This window comes from Plecotus auritus, assembly GCF_963455305.1.
Source record: "Plecotus auritus genome assembly, chromosome: 5".
Lineage (NCBI taxonomy): Eukaryota > Metazoa > Chordata > Mammalia > Chiroptera > Vespertilionidae > Plecotus > Plecotus auritus.
In genome coordinates, this window is record NC_137776.1 from 178,623,805 (window position 1) to 178,649,753 (window position 25,949).

A 25,949-nucleotide genomic window follows, 5' to 3' on the forward strand; every position below is an offset into this window, starting at 1 on the left:
TTCCCCACTTGCTCCGATTCCCAGAAACTTCTAGGAGTTTACTCACCAGGCACATGGCAAGGAATGATGCAGGGTCCCCATTAACCCCCCACTGCTGCCCTTGGTGCCAGTGCTGTTCATAATGCTGCCAGACGTGTCCTTAGATGCGCCTCCCCAAATAAACCTGTTAAGAGGTAACAACTTTTTTCTCTACACTTCTGATTTCCAGATTGTGATGCATTTTCGAAGTGTACCAGACTAAAATAAACGACTTAACAGGAAATCTAGTTTTTAAACTAGTTTTGATGACAAAGCAAGCAGGTAAAAACATAAGGTCTCAAATGAGCTGAACTGGAGTCTAGTGAATTACCAGCTGGCCCTCTTTAAACATAAAGCTTTGCTGGTGAACCAAGGGCAGCAGGCAAACAAGTGAAATGCTGGCCTTTCTGTACATACTGAAGCGGTGTGCATGCGTGTGTGTGTATACACACCTGTTTAAGCAGGAAAGGGGGAGGTGGGCTGTGGAGAATTGTATTCTAAACTACATGGTACTTCTTAAAAATCGTTTTCTGAAATGAGACTTCTCTCAATCCCTCTTTCCACTAAACCAACTGATTGACTTAAGAACCACCTTTTAGAAAGATAAATGGCTAATGAAAACATTTAACAATGCTTAACTACACTAAAAACCCAGAAATGCAGGAGAAACCAAGATGGCGGCATAGGTAAACACCTAAACTGCTGCCTCGCACACAATTTCAAAACTACAACTAAAAGACAAAACGGACATCATCCAGAACCACAGGAAGGCTGGCTGAGTGGAAATTCTACAACTAGAAGGAAAGAGAAAAGCACACTGAGACTCAGAGGAGCTGCAGAAGGCAGAGGTACCGAGGCGCGCGGAGAGGGCTGGCAACTGAGTACGTGGCTGGCTTTCTCAACCGGGAGGGAGACAAAAGCTTCCGACGGCTCTGAACTCTAGTTCCAGGTGAGACTCTGAGGACCCAGACTCATTCGGGGAGAAACTGGACTGTCTGGCAGTGGGCGAAACTTGAGGGCGGCTTTCTCTCAGAGGTGCTTGCAGTGATTACCGAGGGACACTGAGACCCAGGGGCCTCTTAGGGCAGGGCTGATGGGAAGCCATTGCTGTCTGCTCCGCCCTGAGACTCCGCTCCATCCAAGCTGAGCACAGAGGCTTTTGCAAGTCTTGTCTCATAAGGGTGTCTCCAGCACAGAAGTTCTCCCAGCAGAGACACAGCTGATCCTCACAGCCAATTGGCCTGGAGGTCAATTCCTCCCAGTGATACCAACAACAATCAAGGCTTAACTACAACAAGACTGTGCACACAGCCCACAAAGGGGTGCACCAAGAGTGTCCACCTCAGATAACTGGGGAGGCTGAGCCACTGGGCCCTATAGGACACCTAGCACACAAAGACACTCTATCAACTCAGGGAAGCAGCCAAAACGCGGAGACAAAGGAACAGATCACAAACGAAAGAAATGGAGGAAAGCAAACGACGGGATATATAGTTCAAAACCATGGTTATAAGGTTTTTCAAGAATTTTCTAGAAAAGGCCGATAAATTTAGTGAGACCCCGAGGATATGAAAAAGGACCAACTAGAAATTAAGCATACACTGACTGAAATAAGAAATAATATACAGAGATCCAACAGCAGACTAGAGGATCGCAAGAATCAAGTCAAAGATTTGAAATACAAAGAAGTAAAAAACACCCAACTGGAAAAGAAAAAAGAATCCAAAAAGTTGAAGATAGTGTAAGAAGCCTCTGGGACAACCTCAAGTGTACCAACATCTGAATTATGGGGGTGCTAGAAGGAGAGAGAGAGCAAGATACTGAAAACCTATTTGAAGAAATAATGACAGAAAACTTCCCCCACCTGGTCAAAGAAATAGACTTACAAGTCCAGGAAGCGCACAGAACCCCAAACAAAAGGAATCCAAAGAGGACCACACCAAGACACATCATAATCAAAATGCCAAGAGCAAAAGACAAAGAGAGAATATTAAAAGCAGCAAGAGAAAAACAGTTAGTTACCTACAAGGGAGCACCCATACGATTGTCAGCGGATTTCTCAACAGAAACTATGCAGGCCAGACGGGAGTGGCAAGAAATATTCAAAGTGATGAATAGCAAGAACCTACAACCAAGATTACTCTACCCAGCAAAGCTATCATTCAGAATTGAAGGGCAGATAAAGAGCTTCACAGATAAGAAAAAACTAAAGGAGTTCATCACCGCCAAACCAGTATTATATGAAATGCTGAAAGGTACTCTTTAAGAAGAGGAAGAAGAAGAAAAAGGTAAAGATAAAAATTATGAACAACAAATACATATCTATCAACAAGTGAATCTAAAAATCAAGTCAATAAAAAATCTGATGAACAGAATAAACTGGTGAATATAATAGAATCAGGGGCATAGAAAGGAGTGGACTGACAATTCTCGGGGGGAAAGGGGTGTGGGGGGTGCTGGAAGAGACTGGACAAAAATCGTACACCTATGGATGAGGACAGTGGGGGGGGGGTAAGGGCAGAGGGTGGGGTGGGAACCGGGTGGAGGGGAGCTATCGGTGAAAAAAAGAGGAACAATTGTAATAATCTGAACAATAAAGATTTATTTAAAAAAACCCCACAAAACCCAGAAATGCACATTAAAACTAGGTATTAACCACTAACCATCAGCTTGGCAAAAATTAAAGATAACTTCCAGGGTTGGGAAGGGGGTAGGAAAGAGGCGCTCTCATATAATCTCTGAGTGTCAAAGAATGGGTATAAACTTTTGAAGGGCAATTTATTTTTCTTAACATTTTAAATAAGCAAACCTCTGATAAGCAATCTCATAGTAAAATAAATTTAACTAGAATGATAAAAATGCAGTGGTCACTCTAATAGAGAATGCTTATGACATATTGAGTAAAAGAATGCAAAATCACACTTATCTTGCATGGAATCATTAATAAAAACATTTATGCAGATACATTTTTCATGAGTTCATTTACCATTTATTGACTGTCCTCTATTTGACAGACACTCTGCTAGATGCTGGGAATAGAGTGATTTTTAGAAAATAAGAAAACAGGATCCTGCCCCCACAAAACTTACTGCTTATATGTGTATCTGCATGGGAATACCAAAAACCCAAAGGATTTACAAGAGGAAGCCGCTTCACTTTTTACTTCACACACCTCCAAAATGTTTTATTTTTCCCAAACAAGTATTTAATTTTACTTTAAAAATCTTTAAGAACCTTTTACCTCTATCTTGTTTTAATATTAACACCAGGAGAACTGGCAGCAACTCCAAGCTGCTTTGATTCCCCCAAACTGTGCTGTAGCTCTAATAAAAGAAGCCACTTCCCATGTGTCCATCCCTCTGCTTCCTGAGCCAAGCACCACCCACTCTCCACACCTCAGTCCAGGGTGCAGTGTATGTTGGACAGAGTCCTCAGGAGCTCCTCACCGTGTCTCTGCCTCGGGTTTTATGCCCTCTAATCCATTTTTTAACACCGATGGTGTTTTCTTAGAAATTATGACTATGTTGCTCTCCTTTCAATGGTTCCCCTCTGCCATCAGAATAAAGTTCAAATTCAACACAGTTTACAAACACAATCTGGTCCCAAATGACCACTTCAGCCTCATCATTCCCCACCCTCCCAACTCCTACTCCACTGCATTATTGTACTGAGCTACATGCAGTTCCCCGAAGGCATCAAGCTCTCCCACTGTGCTCCTTCAGCCTGAAGGCTCTTTCCCATCCCTTGGCATCTGGACAATTTCTACTTCTCTTCGGGTATCAGCCAGGTAATTTACTCAGGAGTGTCCTCCCTGACTCCCTAAGAATAGACCAGGGCTCTCCTCCCACAATGCGCACCCAGATCCCTATACTTACTTTCACTCATCATGTGCATGGTTTTGTAACTGCCTATTGGTTCTTCCCAACAAAACAGTACTAGTAAATGTCTTGAGGGTAAGGACCATTTTTTCTTGGCCTCCACAAAACCTCTAGTGCCTACCCCGTGCTTCCTGGATGATAAGCCCCAGCAAATGGATGCACCTCTTCTGTTTTTTTTTTTGTTGTTTTTTAAATTGATTTCAGGGAGAGGGAGAGGGAGCGGGAGAGGGAGAGGGAGAGGGAGAGAAGGGGGTGGGGGGAGAGAGAACTATGAGAGAGAATGTGCCCCGATTGGGAACTGAACCTGCAACAAGGGTATGTGCCCTGACCAGGAACCAAACCCGCCACCTCTTGGTGTATGGTGGGATAATACTCCAACCATATGATCCACACCGGCCAGGGCCTCTTCTGTTTCTGAGTGCACTCTCAGGCCTGGCCTGATCAGATCTGGCCCCTGCTTAGCTTCTGCAGCTTATCCTCCGCCCGCTTCCTGCTCTAGGAATTTGAAATGTCTATGTTTTGTGACTACATCTCAAAACATCTCTGTCTGGAATGTTCTTCTTCTCACTCACCCATCTGCCAAAGTTCTAATTAATCTTCAAAAACCTGCCACAGAAATCACTTCCTCCAGAGCATCTTTTCTCAGTCCCCACGTCACCCAGTGCTTTTAAGCATTCCCTATCTGTGCTGTTTAGTAGCTTGTATATTTCCACTTGTGGACTCACCAGGTTTCCCGCCTCCTCTTCTGAACCTGTTTTCTGGTACAGTGGCTGGCACGGAGCAGGCAGCACTGGGTGGTGACTGCTGGCCTCAGAGCCGCACACGTGGCCCTTTCCTACCTCAACCTCTACCTCGTTGCAGTTGAGAAAAGGAAGGCTCAGATCGTTTCCTATTCTAGGATACTTCTCCCCATTTTCTAACATTTCTAAAATCAGGATACAGCTTGTAATCAATATGTACATACAATGTAGTGGTGTTTCTTTCCTTTTTTATCCGGAAAAGTTGTTATTAAATTAGTGGTGCTCGGGGACTGTCCCTAGTGGACCCAGGGAAAAGTCCTCCGACTCCAAAAGGTGCGCGCCTTCTAGACCACGACATAGCCTCTCACGGGAATATGTCTTTTCTCTTCCTTTCATTCTGTCTTTTCTTAACCTCATCTATTCCGGTGACTGCTCCCGATGGAGTGAATGCATAGCTTTTGTGATGAAAAAGGAACTTCTGGAGGATTAGTGACTAGCAGGAAGAGTAAATGCTGGTCAAATGTAGTTCTGGCGAATGATATATTTCAAGTTTTTCTGATGTGGCGCTTGCGAGAGCTCATAACACCCTTCTAAAATAATTGGGTCTCTAAAGTGGTTCCAAAAGATTTTTACTTGACATAAATTCTCTAAATTTCCAGGCTTTCTGGGTAAAACAGTTGGCTGCAATGCCATCTTTAAGGTGCTCTACTCTATACTCAACAAGATGCATCAAGGGCCTCAGAGTACTCCAGACAGGGGAGGCACAGGTGGGATGAACCGAGAGAGAGGAGGCAGGAGGATTATTTAACTTGCAGCGTCTTGCCTGGGGCACTCTGAGTTATACATTTAAACCCCTTAGCAGTCCTAATTTACTGTATCTCTTTCCCACTGGGTCACTGGACACCACGTATCAGGTCTTTATTACTCACCCAGCCCCAAGCATGAGTGGCATCAGCATGGTTATTTGTTCTTTCATGAGGAGGAGCAGTTTTCTGCAGAAATTCCTGTTTGTTTGTTTTACAGAGAACATTTAAACAGTCCTATGTAGCTTTTCTTGATCTTTTTTTTTAAGGATTACCCGCTACAGCATAAGAAAACCACATGTCTCTGGTTCACAAACTACTTTCTTGGAAGAAGTATTACTGAATTTTCTGTCTTTACAATTACACATGAAGTAGGGCTCTTTTCAACCCTACAGATGGCAGATTCTTTACCTTATTGTAGCCTCTGGAGAGCATTTCAGGTTAGAAGAGTGTTAAAAATCCTACTCCATTTAAAACATATGGGCTTCTCTTTCCATAGGGCAGCTCAGGACAGGTGTATGTTGCTTTAAGAAAGCTAGACATACAACATTAAAACTGACACCAATACAGACAAACTGTGCAATTACAAAAGAATTCCTGGCTTTATATCCAGATTCACCACAGGGTTCCTTTAAATGCTGCACTTCCCTGGTGCATTTAGATCTTAGAATCAATGAACATTTCTGTTTACAGAATTTTAAATTTGTTCTCCCATTAGGGTTCTAATAAGCAACATGGTACAATAAAAAGAGTATGGGCTTTGAGGTCAAAAAAGCCTGGGCTCCAATTTAGAATCTGCCATTTACTTACTGTGGAAATTTGGTAACTTTAATTTCTCTTAGAGCTGAAGAAAGGGCGGCTCAGAGAGCTAAGCACTGTATATGATTACACATATAGTTATCATAGTTCCTTAATTCTAAGATGTACATTGTTTTCCTACTGTTTAACATTTAACATTTCTAAAGTCTCTTCTGTAAAAGAAGCGTAATAAAATCTACTTTCCAGGGGTGTTGTGAAAATTAAATGAGGTAATATCTTTAAGTGCACCAAGGCACTCAATAATCTGCTTTTACCCCATTGGAAGAGAGCTTGGGGAAGACACACAAATCCCTTTAAACCTTCGTGATAAATAACAAATTGATTTGTATACAACTTTCTAGGTCTCTCTGGTATGAAGCAAGGCCTTCTGAGTGAGGTGTTGCAGGGAGCGAGTCAGAGACTAACCCTATTGCTGCCACTCTATTAGACAGAGCCCTGATCCCTGCTCTAATGGGTTACAGGCTCCGAATCCCCACCTGGACTGTATTCCTCTGTCACACTCTTTTTGGGCCTCAATGTATTTCAGTGGTTACAGTTTGGATTTTATTCTAAATGCAACTGGAAATCACTGAAGAGTTTGGAGCAGATATGATCTGATTTATATTTTAACAAATCTCCCTGGCTGTTGTGTAGCAGGGGCAGGAAAACCAGCTGGGTGCTATTTCAACAGTCCAGGTGAAGTCATGTGGATGTGGATTCATCCAATGGAGATGGAAAAGACTGAATGGATTCAGGATATACTCAGGAGGTAAAACCGGTAGGATTTGCTAATGGATAACGTGGGGAGTTAGCATAGGGAAGAATTCTAATATCAATTTTACTACCTTTTTTTTTTTTTTTTAAAGTTGGGGGAAAGAGAGTTAAGTACATCGACTGCAAAGGAATTCTTTTTATATTAAAATATAGTGAGCTTTAACAGTCATTGCCCCTTCCCAACTCTTCCTGGCTTAAATGTGAAGGTCACAGTGTAAATGTCAATTTCTCAGGGAGGAGTTCCCTGAGCATCCTATACTATACCACAAGCTCCGGCACCTTATTATTCTCTCTCAGCCCCTTATAATTATTCTCCTCCTAGAATGTATGGTCCTCCTCAGCAAGGGCCCTGTAGATCTGCCTCACCACTGTCTCCCTGCACCCGGCACAGGTCAGCACATGGGAACACACAATGTGTGAATGTACAACACAGCTACAAATACATTATGGATAAATACACACATTTTACATGAATTCTGAAGAGAAACTGAGAACGCAATGATGTCATCATTAGCTGTCTGTCCCTCAGACACGAACCCTGCACCTGTGGTAGATGTTCACAACCCCTCTCTGCCCCTGGCAGTGCTTTAGGGAATGTTGGAGAAGTCCTAGGCTGGACTATGTCTTTGGTGACAGCCTAGGGGTCTTGTGAAGACACAGTAAATTAGCCATCAGGAAGGTGGTCTATGACTCTAAACAGAGATGTTAAGAGGGAATCCACTTGACAAAGCTAACATTTATGTTTCAAATTCTAAGTGAAATTTTGTAAGGGGAAGTAGGAATGAATATCATAAATTTTATTAACAACATTGTAAGAACTTTTCAAGAGGAAAAGTGTTGCCTTTCACATTAAAAGGAGAGAATGGATGGGGTAAAAAAAAAGAAAAGAAAAGATGCTTCTGGTTCAACTTTGCAGCAGATGATAAACACCCCACTTCATAATGACAACTAATACTGAAATAGAGCGGGCAGAAAACGATTCTGCTCAGAATATCCCACTTTGAAGCCTTCTCTCTTTTGCAGATCAAGAGACACCTATGTAGTATTTCTGCATCAATGTGGGAACTGAAATTGGATCTGCTTCAGTTTCTCAAGTGTCTGTCATATCCAGCCTCATGCTTCAGCAGGCTGGTAAGGGTTGCTGGAAAACAGCATTTTTAAACAACAACGAAATACTAAGAAGCTCAGAAGGTCGCTGATTGTGAGGATGAACTTGACAAAGGGAAAACTTGATGAACTAAGGCCTTTACCCACTAAATAAAAGGTCAGTATATTTTACCAGCTAAAGCAGGGGACTTGACAGGCTACTTTTCATTATGTCAAGAACACACCCACCCAACTGTTAAAATTAGTAAAGAGGTTTCAGCTAATTCTTCTAAAATTGGCTTCTCCATTTACATTTTTTCTTAAACTGTGGGGACTTTCTGCCAGTACAGGTAGATTCCAAATGTCAAGTAGGTCAGTAATAAAATGCAAAGCTGGAGAGAAACTTTAAAAGAGACATTTAAAAAATGGGCCTTAGCAGAGAAATGACTGGAACATGCTGTGAAAAGCTTACTACAGTTCAGTGCATTAATATTAATAGAAAAACCCCTGCAGTGTTCATAAATAGTTGTGACTTGATGAAATAATTACAAATAATGCAAGTTTAAATTTTAGAACAACTACAAGTGTCTATAATGATATTCTCCCCCCAAAAAGCAAAAATATTTTAAAATCCTGTGGGTTTCCATTGACAAAGCTATTTACCTGAACAAAGAAGAATTCTTTGCTCAAATATCTATCACCTTCTGATTTTTTTACAAATGAAAACTGGGGAGAGAGTGCCAGAGGGAAGGGCAACAGAGTATTTAAACATTAGGAGAACCATGAGGCCTACATCTTGATTTAATAATGAAATAGTTTTCAATTTATCATTATTATGAAAAGGAGAGTTGTCAGTCTGGAAAAAAGATGAAGTTAAAGGTTTGTGGGTAAGCAACAGAAGTTCACTGTCAGCCTGTCAAAGGCTTTCTGAAATCTGTTCTAATGCAATTAACCCCTAATGAACAAATAGTGTGAGAACTGGCAACTCCACATGGCACACGTGTGATCTCAAGTGGTATGTCTCCCCTCTCACTGAAGTTCGGAAAGCGTAGCTAAGAGACCAGTGCTTTTCTGAACTCAAACAGGTGAAAGCTGTCTGAAGAGAGGGCTGAGCTCTCTAATGCAGGGGTGCCAGGCACTTTCTTACAAAGACGAGAAGGTCATTGTGCGAGATGCTTAGGAAGTTCCGAGGAGCGTTGCTAACCTGACATCTGCCACCAAGTTCATAACTAAGTTCATGTGTCATAATGGGTAAGTAATAAGTACTTCACAGCCAACTGTGAACTTTAACATAATTTTTTCCTCTTTTTTAAGTAAACGTATTTGTGTTTGCCTCTCTGACAAGAGGATTTTTATCTTTTCACTAATCACCCTCCAAAATAGGCCCACTCCACAATACAAAGTTCAAAAATACAAAATACAGCCTGCCTTTCCCAAATTGATGTTAAATAAACTTCTTGGCCAAACTGCAGATCCTTCTATTTCATGAGACCAGACTTAATAAAGCAATAGAAAGGGCTTCTTATTTTTAAAAAGCTTTTTGGATGAAGAAAATGGACAGTAATTTATGTAAATGTACCAATCTCAATCAACTTCCCTAGTATGAACGGAATAAATAATGCAGGTCACTGTTTTTCGGATAACGAGTCCTAACTCTTGGCCAAGGATATGGCAAAGACTCTGATGGAAATATCAGGGACGTGCATATGGAGGTGAACATAAATAAATGTGTGTATGATAAACGTGGCTGCTGGGGATGGACGTAGAAAAATAAGTATCCAATTGGACAGAGATGGCTGGGACAGAGGGATAGCAGTATCTCAGGAAGTTCATAGAGGTTTCATGGACTATCTGTGACAGCACAATTTCTATTAAGAAGGTTTAAAAAATTAGTTCTACCTCCTCTTGGATAATTCAGAATAATGCTATCTTACACTATAAGAGATTTGTCACAAAATACACTGTTATGTAAAAAAATTTCAGGAATAAAAAAAAAAGAGAAAAAATAAGGACCCTAAAGGAAGATGAGTGCTTAATAAATAACTTCAAATATCTGGAGCTGTTTAAATGCTACTAGATTGGCACCTAGAACTCCAAAGTAGCTACTTTCCCCTGGGAAGGGGAGGGTATGCCTCTTCAATCATCCCTAAATGCAAAGAGGTTTGACCCCCATGCAATGGATAAAAGTCACCCAAAAAATGAACAAAAGAGGTGTTTGGAAAAACCAGAACACCATTCATCCCAGCTAACGACTTGTTCATTATGAGTGATGATGGATAAAGACTTCTCATGCTGAGATGAAATCAAGATTTATATGCATTGTTTCCTCTCCCAACTTGTGGGAAGATCATCATCATTTAATTCTATCTCTGCGGCCAGTGATGGGCATCCAGAGAGCTGGTTATCAAACGGCGCAGTCAGCTGGCAAAAGCCGAAACGTGCAGTTGGCACATCTGGACGGAGCCGCCACAGCCGAGGGTGAACAATGACTCCTGGCAAGCATCCAAATTGCTTGCAGACGCTAGCAGGTCTCATCTACAACCGCCCCTACCAGCATCTCTCTCTCTCTCTCTTTTATGAGAATCAGATTTTCATTGCTCCATTCAATTGCTCTCCTCTGCCATTTTTTATAGCTCTTATCGTTCCCCTGGAATATGGCCTTGAGACAGCTCATCCGTGTCCTTCACTGTGTTATCTCTTCTAACTTTTATTAAAACTTCAGCTTTCATCTAAAGATAGCTAATTAAGTCTGGAACAGATTATATGCCTCCCCTTAAAAAGAACACAAAACTATTTTCTTCAACCTGAACAATGATGTTTTTCCTTTTCAAAAGATGAAACCAAAGGTGTTTAAGAAGTTTCATTTACTTACAAAGCTAAGATACCTGACATGTCATATGTAGGCTGACTTATATTAAAGATGTCTGTGGTCTGACACATCTTTGAGCTATTTTTCAAAATAATTCTTTCTCTATATTGGTAATATTTTTTCCATATCCTTTAAATACCATAGCTAATGCCATAAGCTTAATTTCTGTATGAAGTCGGGAAATGAGAAATTAGAGATGAACAGACATTTCTGTGAATCAAGTGATTTATCTTAAAAAAAATTTTTTTTGCAGTTGTCCTCACTGGGTAAAATGCATTTTTCCCTTTTATTTCATACTGCAAGCACTACAAATTAAACGTTTCCCCCACTGAAAATTATGTGAAAACATGAAATTAAAAGAAATACTGCAAATTTAGGACTGATTTGGTTTTTAAGACAGTTTTATACCAACTAATAGTAAGCTCAAGTGGCTTTGTCTTAATCTATCACAAATCATTAATGACAAAGCTTCATAACCGATATGAACACATTCATCTCACATATGCCACTGACCCAGTACCTTCTTTAGGCTTAGGGGCAATTTAAAAATCACTGTGTTGCCCTAGCCCAAGCATGCGGGTTTGACATGCTTGTGCCGGTTTGGCTCAGTGGATAGAGCGTTGACCTGCGGACTGACGTGTCCCCAGTTTATTCTGGTCAAGGGCATGTACCTTGGTTGCAGGTTCAACTCCTGCCCTGGTCAGAGTGCATGTGAGAGGCAACCAATTGATGTGTCTCTCTGTCTCTCTCCCTCCTTTTCACTCTCTCTAAAAAATCAATGGGAAAATATCCTTCAGTGAGGATTAAGCAAAAAAAATAAAATAAAATAAATCACTTTGTTTACTGTAGACCTGCTAACCAAATTTTCTAGCAGCAATATCTGGAACATCTAGAAGCCAGCCATCACACACACATGCACATATGCACATGCAAGCACACGCATGCACACACCAAGCACTTTTAACCAAGGTTTTAAGCTTCTATTGCCAGGGTGTAATTTAACTGTGCTACCTGAAATTTTCTGAGATCCTTTTCTTCTCTTCACTGCCTTTAGCAAGATTTCTTTCATGGTGACCTTTGTGTTGTCCACCTGAATAAGGGAGAATCCATGAGCAGCATTTCTGTAGGAAAAGACAAATATTAGATCATCACCAACACTCAACCAGAGGGATGATACTGCAGTCTTCACTGTGTTTAAGGAAGTTTTAATAAGTGTACATCAAAGTGCCAATTATTTAAAAACAGGTTGAAAAAAGCTACTTCTAATAAGAGAGAGACAGAGACAGAGACAGAAAAGCATTCCAGTATGAACAGTCCCAAGTGGAAGAGAGGTCAGAGTTATGGGAGGTTTTTCTAATTTATCTCAAATTGAATCTAATTGGTCTGTGTGGGTCACTCATACCGGCTCCCAAGCCAAATACTGCAGCAAGGATTGACAAACGATAAACTTGGCTTGTGTCAGTAGATGTCACTGCAGGCAGACACTGCCATCATATTAAAGCTCATGGAGCCTTGGAGCAAAAATGTCATGTATGTGTTTGTGTGTATGGGGGCGGGGCATCGGACAGCCCAAAGCAATTTAGAATAAGGAAAAGAAAATGCTCTTATTGACTAGCCAGTAAAAGAAACACCTTATATTTATATATTTTAAAAACATATACTCTATGTACACTTCAGTAGTAATGTTTTAATCTACCTAGTCCTAAAAGGTCAAACAAAATATTAGCTGAAGCATAAATAATTACAAGGCAAAATACTAACATATCACACTTGTAAGCCTGTAGCCAATCAAACCTTGTGGGGGGGGGGCGCGCGGGGAGGGTTCACATCTAGATAGGAAAAAACTGGTAAGGAACAAAACAGAAGCCCACCCTTGTTGAGACACAACTTCGCTAAGATGGTAATTGCAATAGCAAGCATCACAAATACTCCTCACTATGCTTGGGCACTGGGACAAAACGGGCCAATTCCAAGAAGCTCATGTAACAAATGGGACCCAAATTTCCAACTATGGAACATGGGAATTGCCACAAGGAGTTTGGTTGCATTCCCATTCCCCACAAGAATCTCAAAGGGGCACATGGCCAAAAAACATGGCAGAACTTCATATCGACAAGGAATCTGAAACAAAAGCCAAGCCCCAAGCTAAGCCAGGGGACAGCTTCCTGGTGGCAGGATAGGCTGGAAGGGGCCTTAACCCTAGCTTGGACCCAACCAGGTGGCTGGCTTGCCACAGGGGCTAGGGGCTGATCTCCAAATCAAGGACCCAATTTGCTTCCCTAATACAAAGACATCTCCACACCCCTCCTCTCCACACGGCTTGCTGTTTAATCCTTGACATTCCATTTGTTAAAAAGCAAAAGCCGACGCGGGTCTAGCCAGCACGATCATCCATTTTAACTTGGTCAAGTTCTTGCTATCGAACAGCAGGCCTGAGAACTGTCAAGCTAATTTTACTGAACACTCTGTTACTGAATCATGCCTGAGCCGTGGCCATTCTTTACCTCAGAAGCTGGACCCCATCCCAGAACAATCTTTAAAAGTTTATTTTACTGATCAAAGCAAAATAAGAAATAGCTCTTTTTTTAAAAACTATATTTAGGGAGCGATGCAGTAAGTGATACTTTGGCAAGAGTACTGAAATGTAAAGTGCCTTGTGCATTTATAAACTTGGGGGTATTTGCTCTGGCGCGAGGCCAGTGTGTGTTTGGAACGAATGCCAATCATCCGCGTTCAGACTTGCTTCCCCTGCTCTCTCCTCCCAAGCCAGGGTGCGCTCCATCTGTGACAATATGTTGGGCGATGGATGAGTAGGGCCTAAAAGGGAACACGAGTTCTCGGGTACTCACACACTGCACTGGGCTGGGTCTCACGAACTTCCGTCCACCTGGGTTCCACCTGAACTATTTTAGATTTGTCTGCCTATAAATTGCTTACGTTCTCTCCTAATCTGCCGCTGGCTGATAGCATTATTTCAAACCAATATGTTTATCTTTCTCAGCACAGGCAGACTAAAAGCTCAAAAGGAAGCCTTGTGTTTGGACTAACTTCCATAAATTAAAAGTGTCCTTTTAAAAGATTTTTGAGCGGGGGAAAATCCCTGGTCTGTATTTTTCTGTCATTTTACCAAAACGTACCTGGGTGACAAGGTTAAAGCAAGCCGAGGAAATCCCTGGCACTTATCATCCACAGGCATTACTGATAAATTGTGTGGTGGAGGAATAAAGGATTACCTTCTGTATTTTTTCATTACACTTTTCTTTTGTTACAGAATACATAAATCCATTGTGGCACAATGTAATATGTATCACCATGCTACACCTGCGGACGCTTCCGAGCGGCTGCCATGTCTGTGCAGTCAGGAATGATAAGTGAACCACCCGTGAATGTTAACGATAGTGATCATTCTGAGGTAACTCGGCTCTCCATCTTCCTTTACAGCCTCCGTGCTGAAGCCAGGGTAGCAAGGTTCACGAGAGGAAAATGAAAACAACAGTGAAGGGAAGGGGCACGCACGGCTCGGAATGTGCCTTCTCGGGGTGCGCGCTACCTTCCTCCGGGGCTCCATTGCGGTAAACACGTGCGCATTAAAAGGAGAGCGGGGTTGGGACCCACCGCTGCACACTCGGCAGACGTTTCCTTGGGTCAGTCTCGCACTCCACACTTCTCTCCCTTCAGATGGGTGCCAACTGTGGACCTTGTTCCAAGTCTGCAGCACTTACGGGGGTAAAATGTTTCTAAAACACAAGAGTACAGAATGGAAGTGGCTCTCAGAACCCATCCAGGTGCAACTGTTAAGTTCGGCTCCCATTTAATAAATGGATATGGAGACTTGCTACCACAATTTTCAGCTTGACTTCCAAACATTCTGAGTTTTATGCCTCATTTCTTCACATCCAGGATTTTTTATGGGCTTTCTACAAAGTCTATTTGAAATACATTTTTAAGGCTGCTTTTATTCAATGCTGACCACTGGGCCTGAGATTGCGAAGACCAGGATCTTAGGGGAAATGCTAGTGGCAGGTGGGTAGGGTGCTAGTCCTGCCTCCCTTCCTCGTGGCGCTGCATTCCAGTCTCGGAGTTGTGACCTGGGATGGTGGAGGCTAGCCCGCAGATGGACAGACGGACGATGGACAGACAGGTGGGCCGTAAACATTGAGTCTTGGCTCAGAAGCTGCTCCCCCTCCTGCTCCCCCTGTGGTTGGCGGCCTGTTTTCTGCCAGCGCGGGGCACCCTAGGGCACTGCCCCCGAGAAGCAGCTGCCCGGCCGCAGCTCCTTGGGCTGCCTGCGCTGGGTGTAGACTGAAGCGCCACTTCAGGGAGCTGACTAAACGGCCAGGAGTGCTTCAGTCAATTCAAAGTTAGGTCCTGTCAAGTCTCGTAACCACTGAAAAACGTATGGGCGTTTTAAAAAGAGATTTCTCACTTGAGGAATTCAGCGCTGTCCCAGTGCAAAGCCAGTTACCAGCAGGAAGTGTTTATACCAGCATTAACCTAACACAACAAGCATTTCTCTACTAAGTACTAAACTAGAAGTGATGGGGCACAGAGGGGAAGCAGGGGCACAGGTCTTTATCTAAAAAGCTTATTTACAGGGCGAGAGCTGGAACCAGAGCCCAAGTTGGAAGGCAACATATTAGAGAGGAAACACATGGGCTGGGAGTTAAATCCCTTTGGTTCGGATCCTGGTTCCATGGCTAACCGAATACTGCCTCAACATGTGGAACCTCAGCTGCATCCATGAAATGAGGAGGGCACTTCCCTACAGAACTGTCAGGAGGATAAAACGGTCAATGAATGCCAAGCACCTGGCACTAAGGCTGGCAAATAGTAAAGGGAGTTTATAAATGTTAGTTTTCTTATGTTCCCCTTGTCCCAAGTCACCACTCCAAGAGAAGAGGCCCACTTGTTCCCTATCCCCTAAGCCCTCAGGAGAGATTGCTTATTTGGGAAAATGGATCTGAACCCTCACAGTTTTATGTTGTTGTTTTTTTGTCTCTTTATTTTTTAGTTGATTTTAGGGAGTGGGAGAGAGAAACATGGATCGTTTGCCTCCTGCATGCCTCAACTGGGGATAGAACCCACAATCTGGGTATGTGCCCTGACTGGAAATCGAACCCGTGACCTTTCAGTGTATGGATGACGCTCCAACCAACTGAGCCACATTGGCCAGGGAAACCCTCATAGCTTTTTAATCGGCAACACAGGGCCATTAAAATGTGCAATTCGCTGGGCATGGTGGCAATATGCAGGGGCACTGTCAGCAAGCGCCTCTCTCTGGCCCAGGCGTCAAAACCCCCTTGAAGCTCAAAGGAGAGCACTCTAGGCTCCATTGACAAGGTTTTCCTTTTTGAGAGAGGAAACGAGAAGCAGGTGTGTCCCACCTCAGCTTAACTCATTGGCTTTGGATGGGGATGAAGGAAGTAAAAAATCATGGTGGTACTGCACAGAAATTCAATGAGACTAAGAGCCTTTTGATCTGAAAAGCACAAGGTATTATTCAATAATTATAACAATAATAGCAGCAGCTACTATCTATTGAACAATTACTCTGTGCCAGATGCCGTATTAAGCTTTACAAATCTACATTAACTAATACACTCCTAAAATAGGTAATATTATTATATCCATTTTATAGAAACTAAGGCTGCAGGCATTAGGAAATTTACCTGTGGTCACTCATCTATTAAAGACCCTATTTTGGATTCAGAAATCAACAATATGATTCCCAACCCAACTAGCACAGTCTAGTGGGAGAGAAAAAGAAGCAAACCAAGAATTACAGTTCTGTGTGATGAGCACAAAGATGGAAGCCAGCTCAGGGAAGTGCGAAAGCACAGGGGCACTTAACCCAGCGGGTAGAGGTGAGGGGGTCAGAGAAGCTTCTTAGTGGAGATGTCTCAAAACACAGTTATCATTTAGCTCTACGCCATGCTCAGAAAGATGGTGTACCAGGAGGCAGTGAAGTAAGCTCTACAACGGAGCCTGCTATGGAGTCCTCGCTCTGCCTCCCTTGGGTAAATGATATACCCTCTAACTTTATTTCCTCATCTACAAAATATATTAATTTTAGACTGTAAGACTAGTGTGAGGGCTAAATACCTCTGAAGTAGCTAACACAATACCTGTATATAAAAAATGCTTACTAAGCAAGTTAATATAATAACTATGGGCTCTTCTTTATATTTACAAAGAAGTGACATATAATGAGGAGACAATGACAGTAGTCAACATTTACTGAGGATGTGCTTTGTTCATTTAATCTTCCCAGAAAAAGCAGGTGCTGTTATCAGTCCCACCCTATCTAATAAAGAGGGAATATGCTAATTGTCTGTCACACCCTCACAAAGACGGTGGCACCCACAGCCAATAAGGAGGAATATGCTAATTTACTGCCACACCCTCAAAGATGGCAGCACCCAGTCCCCTCAGCCCCACCGGGGCGGCAGGCACACAGCAAGGCCAGGCCCACCCCTAGGTGGGTCCAGCCACTCTGTGCACCTGCCTCTGGAGTCCCCCAGTCCCCTTAGCCCCCCGATGCCCAGGGCCAGTCCGAGGCACAGGCAAGCCTCTGATGGCGGCTGCCCAGCCACCTAGGGCCGGCCCAAGGCGCAGGCAAGCCTCTGATGGCAGCTGCCCAGCCGCCCAAGGCTCAGGTAACTAGGGCCAGCCGAGGCTTGCACTGCTGGCAGTGGCAGCAGCAGAGGTGTGATGGGGGCGTCGCCTTCCCCTGAATGCTGGGTCGCCTCCCGCCCGAGAACTCCCGGACTATGAGAGAGGGCAGGCTGGGCTGAGGGATCCCCCCTCCAATGCATGAATTTTCGTGCACTGGGCCTCTGATTTTATTATAAAGGAGGAAATTAAGGTTTGGTAAGGTTAGGACACTTGCCTGGAGTTACACAGCTAATAAGTGGAGGAGTCAGGACTTGGACCCAGGTCAGCCAGACTCCAGAGCTTTGGTTTTAAACCTCTCTGCAGCCCAGAAAGCAGTCCTGGGGGCTTGGGAAGAAGAGACTTCCAGGGAGCATATCCTCCAGATCGGAACCACTGAGCAATCTATGGAAAAGTTCAACTTCCCTGTAACAAGTTCAATTTGATTATGAATGTCCCAACTCTGGACTAACCATAGGACTTATAAGGTCCCTATTGAAAAGCCCTTGGAGAATGCCATGGTTTTATGAGCCAGTGTCAGTTTGTGGAAGTGGGAAAAGGATGCCAAGAGTAGTATTCGATTCTCCAGTCCTGACCAGTTCATAATAGAGATGAAGACACACTCCTCTAGTTCTCAGCCTGCTCTGGTCCCAATTCCATGCGTGTTCATTCTCTAGCACTTCAAGGCAGAAAATGAAAATATATGAGCACGAGAAAGCTTTGCAATAACTGTAGCATGCCTGCTTTAAAGCAAGCCCATTGGGTATTACTTTATCCATAAAGAGAGTTTACACTAGTGTGAATGCCACATTTTGTTTCCCCTCGCAATGACAATTTTTTTAAAAGATCAAAGCGTATTGTATGAGTATGCAATGTTTGACATTGGATAAAGTACTCTTTTTCAAAACAGACATTTTCCAAAAACATAACTCGCTAGACTAATGGGCAGTGAGAAGCCAAAATGACTGCCCTCCGCCTTCTCCTTGTGTATCTTTGCCAGAGTCCTTGGGACTTGCCAAATCCGGTCATGCCTGCTTAGCTTGCTCGACTGATTGTGCCAGAAAAGAAAATAAGACACAGATGTATTTGAGCTCTTTGAGATGCCAGTAAGAGAGACAGCTAATGGCTTCATTTCGACCCTCCCCTTCCAGCTGGGCACAGGTGGGGGATAATGAGGTCCCTCTCCCTAATCAAACTCAATTATTTACTACTCTATATAACCGCAAAGACATTCACGTTCAGTTCAGAATATAAAACACACCGTGGGCTACTTCCAACCACTGCCACTGGGTATTTATAACAAACTCAAGTGGCTAACAGTTTGCCTTGGCAGGAGTTTAAGTGTATAAAGTTTTGCAAACTGTTTCTGTTCAAATATGTCCTGCTGAAATGGGGTCCCAGGCGGGGTTCCATAACTGTCAGGTCAGTGAACTGCATAACATCTGAGAATGTATTCACCACACAGTGCAGACAGGATCTGGAAAGCAAACGCTTCGTTCTATCGCAACCTTCTGAGAAGCATCACAGTTTTTTCAACAGCAAGACTGACATTGTATTAATAAACATTACAAGTCACTAGCCTGACATGTACATAGCAGCAGCTGACAGACTCCAACATAAGCTGAGGGGAGAACAGAGGAAATCAAAATGAGACATAGTAACCAAACACGGCCAAAGGGGTTGGATCATAAAACAAATCACATTCATGTCAGAAACGTGAGCCCCAAACTTTTAAGATATAGAGCAACGAAAGCAACAATCTGGTATAATTTTTGGAAACCAAAGTAAGCTGATGGCTATCTGAAATGTGTGCTTTTATTGGAGGAACAAAGTGAATCCTGGCACACTATCAGCAGACAGACATTCCAGTGAGTAAAACATACACATTTAGCTTGTCTGACCTTTAAATTCTTAGAAGTATGTAATTAATGCTTTCCATCTTTATTACTTGCTCCAATATTTCTGCCACTTTAAAGAGACAAAGAAAAATCTTTTCTTTTCTCTAGACAGTAGCTGTTGCCAAAAAGGGAATCAAGTCAGATTTACAAATACAAAATTAAACAGGCTGCATATGTTCATTTCCATACACGAGGACAATCTGGACAATGAAAATGTTTGCTAATACAACAGAATGAAAAGGAACAATACACAGTTGGTCCTCTATGACGTGAGCAAATAATAAATAACTAGGAAAATTTATACCCATATTGCCAGGCCTGGTTACAAAGAATACAGGCATCTCTCTTTTTTTGAAATTCTTCATGCTATCTTAGCTCTGACCCTTACTAAACTGGATGACCTTGTGCAAGTAACTACCTGTCTGTGATCTGCGGCTTCTATAGATGCTCCTTGACTTATGATGGCATTACATCCCTATAAGCCTCTTGTAAGTTGCAAACATCGTAAGTTGAAAATGCATTTAAATATTTTTGTATTCATTTATTTATTTTTTTATTGATTTCAGAGAGGGAAGGAGAGGGAGAGAGATAGAAACATCAATGATGAGAGAGAATCATTGATCAGCTGCCTCCTGCACGCCCCCCACTGGGGATCGGGCCCACAACCCAGGCATGTGCCCTTGACCGGAATCAAACCTGGGACCCTTCAGTCCGCAGGCCGATGCTCTTATCTACTGAGTCAAACCAGCTAGGGCTGTTTTTGTATTTATTTATTGATGTTAGAGAGAGAGGAATAGAGAGCAAGAGAGAGAGAGAGAGAAACATCGATTTTCTGTTCCACTTATTTATGCATTCACTGATTGTATCTTATATGTGCCCTGGTGGGAGATCAAACACACTATCTTGGTATCAGGAAGACACTCTAACCAACTGAGCTACCCAGCCAGGGCTGAAAATGCATTTAATGTACCTAACCTACCGAACATCCAAGCTTAGCTTAGGCTAACTTAAATGTGCTCAGAACAGAATGTAACAACAAAAAAATACAGGTAACACAGTACACTGTAGAGTACTGGTTGTTTACCCTTGTGATTGCGTGCACAAGTGGGAGCTCAGGTTCACTGTTGCTGCCCAATATCACGAGAGGCTATCATACTGTACACCACTAGCCTGGGAAAAGATCCGAATTCAAAATCTGAAGTACGGTTTCTATTGAATGTGTACTGAATGTATGTTGCTTTCACACCATCATAAAGTCAGAAAAATCTTTTAAAAAATGTTTTTATTGGTTTCAGAGAGAGGAAGGGAGGAGGACAGAGACAGAAACATCAATGATAAGAGAGAATTACCGATCCCCTGCCTCCTGCATGCCCCCTACTGGGGTTCAGCCTGCAACCTGGGCATGTGCCCTGACTGGGAATTGAACTATGACCTCCTGGTTCATAGGTCGATCTCAACCACTGAGCCACACCAGCCGGGTAGTAAAAAAATCTTAAGTGGAATCATCATAGACCAGGGACCCTCTGTCATACATTTAAAAAAAGAGGTGCTTATAAGCAATAAATCAGATAATGGCTCGTGGGTTTACAGAATCGTGTGTGTGCAAAAATACTAATTTTCCTCTTCTGTTTTTCTTCTCTTTTGTTCTCTCCAGACCACAAAGCAAATCACATAATAGTGGAGAGGCTTCAAACTAATGATATCCTTTCATAAAGGTCTGGTCATTTGGGTTGTACTGGAGATCTAGTCAAGAAGTTATAGGAAAACGACCCACCCTTTTGAAAACCCCTAATACAGGAAAGAGCAAGGAATCTAGGACTCGCCTCTTTAAAAGGCACCCGAGCTTCCCCTTTATGCAGAGCCAGAGATGCCAAGGCAGTCTCTGGGAGCCCTCTGGACCACACTGCCCGAGGCAGCCCGGTTCTTGTGCTACCACCATCTGTCCACTCAGTGGTCCCTTTCCGAAAGAGCAAAATCCTGACTGGATTCTATTTGCTCTGCAGTCTTGGTTAGAACAGGTCCTTTCCCATGTCCATCGGATATAATAAACATGTTAAGTAAAACACATACATATGAGGGCAGTTTAATTGCTCTTACTGACTTCTGATCTAGGGGGATCCTGTCCATTTTATTGTTTTTGACTTTTCTTCCCTTAAAGCTCAGAGTAGCTAGCAGTCAGCAATCGAGGGACTCCTGTTTATATACTTCCTGCCCATTTTCCACTGGGAGAAAGATGCCAGGAGGAAAGGGGGGAAATGAGGAGAAGGAGGAATGGCTTCACTTATTTTGCTGGGACTTCACTCTCTGAGTTTGGACACATCCTTGGAGACTCCTGAAGGTCTGCTCTGTCCTGCATTTGCAGGAGAAAAATTTCTAACTTAAAGACTATAGGCCAGAAAGGTGAATGGGAGGTTGCTGAATCAATAAAATATACACAGGGCAAATGGTCAGTAATCTGCACTATTTCCTCAGACAACTGAGAAAAAGAAACAAAATTCAGTGAGTCTTTTGTTCTAAATGCTCACATATAAAGATTCTGCTTTATCTCGTGTTTTCAGGAACACTCCAGACATGACGAATAAACTCTCCTGAACTTTAAAAATAGAAAAAGGATTGACTGGGTATGAATGTTTGGGAGTGAAAGTGCAGGAATGGGAGTAACTCAGGGGGGAAAAGAGTATGAAGTTTAAAGCAGTTATTGTTATTTTCTGCCTTTTCCCCACTCCCTCCATTCCCTGGAAGGTGGGGTTCATAGTGAAACACTTCTCCTGGCAATGTATATTCATTCCACTCCCAACCCTACTCTACTAAAAATCATTGATTTAAAAGCTATTGTTTTAAAAAAGACTTTCAGTTTAAAACACTGCTATGATCATATGTTAACATCTATGTGTAAAAATTATGTGTTAATGAGAACTATTCTTTTATGTAATCAATAGGTAATATCAATGCAAGTGGAAAACTACTGAAATACCACTGTATACATCTTTTAAAGTGAAAAGAAAAATCTCCTAATGAAACCTTGTGATGGTAAGGCTCGAAAGAAGGCTCTGTGATTTCTATCGGTTGCACTGTAAATTGACACCAAGCGAGAGTCTAAAGATGTTTCTACTCTGACCAATAATCCTACCAACAAAAAAATTATACTAAGGAATTTATTCAACAGAAAGAAAGTAGATATAAACAAGGACTATCATAGAATCACTTAAAAGCAAAACAAGAAAACAATCTAAACATCCTATGACAGGCATCCACTACATCCATTTCTGTTTTCGTGCTCATCACATATTAATGATTTGTTTGACAACTATCTTCCCACTGGAGCATAAGCTCCATGAGCATAGGGGTTGTCTATGTCTAGATCCTTGGCACATAATAAATGTAGGATGCAGGAATTAAGAACAGATATTGAAATATTTGTAATATAATGTTAAATAAAAATAACTGTGTGTGTGTATGCTAGAACTGAAACTCTGTATGTATATACACATGAAAATGACTGTACAAAAATGAAAGTAGTTATATTAGGATGAGGAATCATTAGATAGTTTTTAAATTACTTTAAATATTCTTTAAGGTTGTTGTTTAAGTGCCTCTGAAAAGTAAAAAGAAGGAACATATTTGCTGTTATATACACTCAACATGACTTCATAGTAGAAATGAAATGGCAATTATAAAAGCTTGAAGAGTCACCTCAGCTCACCCACAGGAACCCAGGTATCCATTTTTTGCTCAAGGATAGAAAGACACAAAATACTCATATATCATAGCTAGCATAACCCTATTTTTAGTAAAATCCTGGAACAAAGGCAATATGTTTTAAAGAGACAGGTAGAAAAGTCCTCTAAAGCTCTTTTGAAGAGTGAATTTGCTGGTTACTAACAGCAGGGGGTGCCAAAGGGATCGCTATTGTTCCCAGGAGATGGCCAGGAGAAGGACTGTCGCCACCTTGGCTAAAAAGCTTAAGCTGCGCTGAGAAAATACTGCTGGTTTTCCCCTAACAATGGGGACCTATGGGTAAGAGTCAGGTGCTCTGTAGACTTGAATGAATAAAAATTACAGTTTTATTTTCACTAGCTATTTAACATTTCCTTGCATTATAGTCAACAAATCACAGTGTTTTTAGCAGTGCTGGTGAGTCGCCATGAACAGAAATCACAGATGTAATGATAGCACATTCCAGTTGGTGCGGATGTCTCCAATATCACACTCAATCACTCCTTTGAAACCAAATTTCAGAGTTACTGGATCTTGTTACTCAATGTATTAACAACACCATACATATTATTATTCTATAACAAATTTAACAGTTTGATAACTTTAAATACAAGAAATCCTTGTGTAGTCATGTGAATGTACTTTCTGCATTTACAAACACTTTTCTGAGAAGGGCTTTTATAGGCTTTACCAGACCGCCAAAGGCACAGGCAGGCAAGGGTAAGAACCTCTGCTCAGTAAGCCACCAAGAGGAAACATCAAATTGGATCTGAACAAAGTTGGTGAGAAAAGGCAGTATGTTAAGTCACAAGAGAGAAGTGGCTGTGATGCACATTTTCATTCAGTTTGAAGAGAATTTTTGCTTCAGAGGCTCCAAAGTGCCCCAATCTGTCCAGAGGCCTAGTTCATGGGTGGGACATTCAGAGATCGACCTAATACAATTTGCTATTACAAAGCAGTCTGTATTTAATGCAGGTGCAGAGGCATGAAATACAATGTGAATGTTGTCCCCAACATCTCTCTGGAAGTAATCATTACATGTGGACTCTCCAGATACCAAATACTCATTTAATGAACAAAATCAAATCCAAAATTACACCAAAGACAGAGATGAGATACTGAGATAAGCAACAGAGTCAATACTCACATTCGAACAAAGAGTGACTCTTTGGATGTCAGACCAGGAGATGAATACTTTTCAACCAGGGCCAAAGTACTGAAGCCAAACTTATGAATGGGTTCATTTGAATCCAGTGGCGGGAAATCTGTGTCAACCTCCCCATCATCCTCAGCAATATGCAGGCAGTAGGCACTGACATTGTCACTGAAAGGAAAACCAAAAAGGTGAGTGAAACCCAAGCGGAAAAAGGAACTCGGCGACCAGAGGCCCTGATGTGCATGCAGCAAGCAAACTTGGGAAACTGCTGTCCTTTACCCCAAAGCCTGCGGTTATATTTGGACCCCCCAAATCTCATTTCATTGGATAAGGAGAAAATAATGGCAGTGCAAAGGGGGAAAAACCAGTGTGAAACAAGAGCCTTTACCCTCCTCTATTCTCCCAACAAATCCTTACTGAGCACTTGTAAATAAGACACAGAACCCCTTAGATCAAAGATGAGATTTAGCAACAGTCCTCAAGGAAGCTTACAATATAGCAGGTGGAAAAGTAAGCACTATATTAGCTATAATATAATTGTAAATAAAGTAAATATCATAAAAGACATACACAAAACTATGAAAGAGAAAAAATGATTTGGGGGAAATCAGTGGACTTTGATTTATGGTCAGGATTAAGAAAATATCTGCTCTAGCTCAAGAAGTAACAAAGACAATCAATACAGTTCTCCTTTCTCTGAAGAAAATCAGCCTCACTTGGCAGGACCTGATTCCAAACACCAAGGATACTTAACAGCGTAAAGCAAATGACCTGATTTATCCTGACCAACTGCTTATGGACTTTTCTCACTTCCCTAGAATGTCCAGTCAGTAATCCCAGTTTCTAGCCTTTCCCAGTTTGTAATCAACACGCATCTCTTTCTCCTTCTTTGGGGAATTAAAGAGTCAATTTTCTGGAAAAGGGTGGGAAACTCTATCAACATAAAGACAATTTAAAACTGAAATCAACTTAAAACACTTCAGATACCCTGCTCCAAAGTTGAATTGTGAAACTGCAAATCTGCTAGTATTCAGAAGCATGAACCTAATAGTTCGAAAGGCAGTGGGTTTCTAAATTCTGCAGCTTAAATTTGGAGTTTTAATTATATGATTGATGCTTAAATTAATTAATTTCAAAGTGTATGCTAATTGTTTAATTGGTTGCTTGATCTATATAGATCATTTTTTGAATTAAATGAGTTGATTTACAAAGTTTATTGATTGGATGTGACAATGAATTATTTCACTGACTACCTGATTTGCAATTTTCCCAATTAATTCACAAATCTTTTGCCGCAGTTCTGCTTACTGAGAGAGAGTCTACTTCAGGTGATCTATACTCAGTCTGTCACGATTAAGAGATATTTATTATATAAAACAGGTAATAAGGACAGATTAAAATTAATGGGAACTGTAAATCTGCTAAATGGATGGATAACAAGAAAGTAATCTGGCTATGTTTGTCACTATAAATTTCATGTATTTGCAATGCTGTTAATTTAAAATTCATCTCTGAATGGTATGGGAAACTTACAGATCTTTGCAAGAGGTTATTAACACAC

The 25,949-nt window shown here is 41.8% G+C and overlaps 1 protein-coding gene across 7 annotated transcripts in view; it reads right to left on the reverse strand.

Annotated features, from left to right (window-relative positions):
* Positions 1 to 25,949, reverse strand: part of MAPKAP1 (MAPK associated protein 1) — a 197,901-nt gene that overhangs the window by 86,450 nt on the left and 85,502 nt on the right. For all 7 annotated transcript variants that reach the window (XM_080669694.1, XM_080669697.1, XM_080669695.1 and 4 more), the window contains 2 exons: positions 24,380 to 24,556; positions 11,978 to 12,087 (listed from right to left, as the gene is read on the reverse strand). In XM_080669694.1, the coding sequence (XP_080525820.1) occupies positions 11,978 to 12,087; positions 24,380 to 24,556 (287 nt within the window). The remainder of the gene's footprint in view (positions 1 to 11,977; positions 12,088 to 24,379; positions 24,557 to 25,949) is intronic.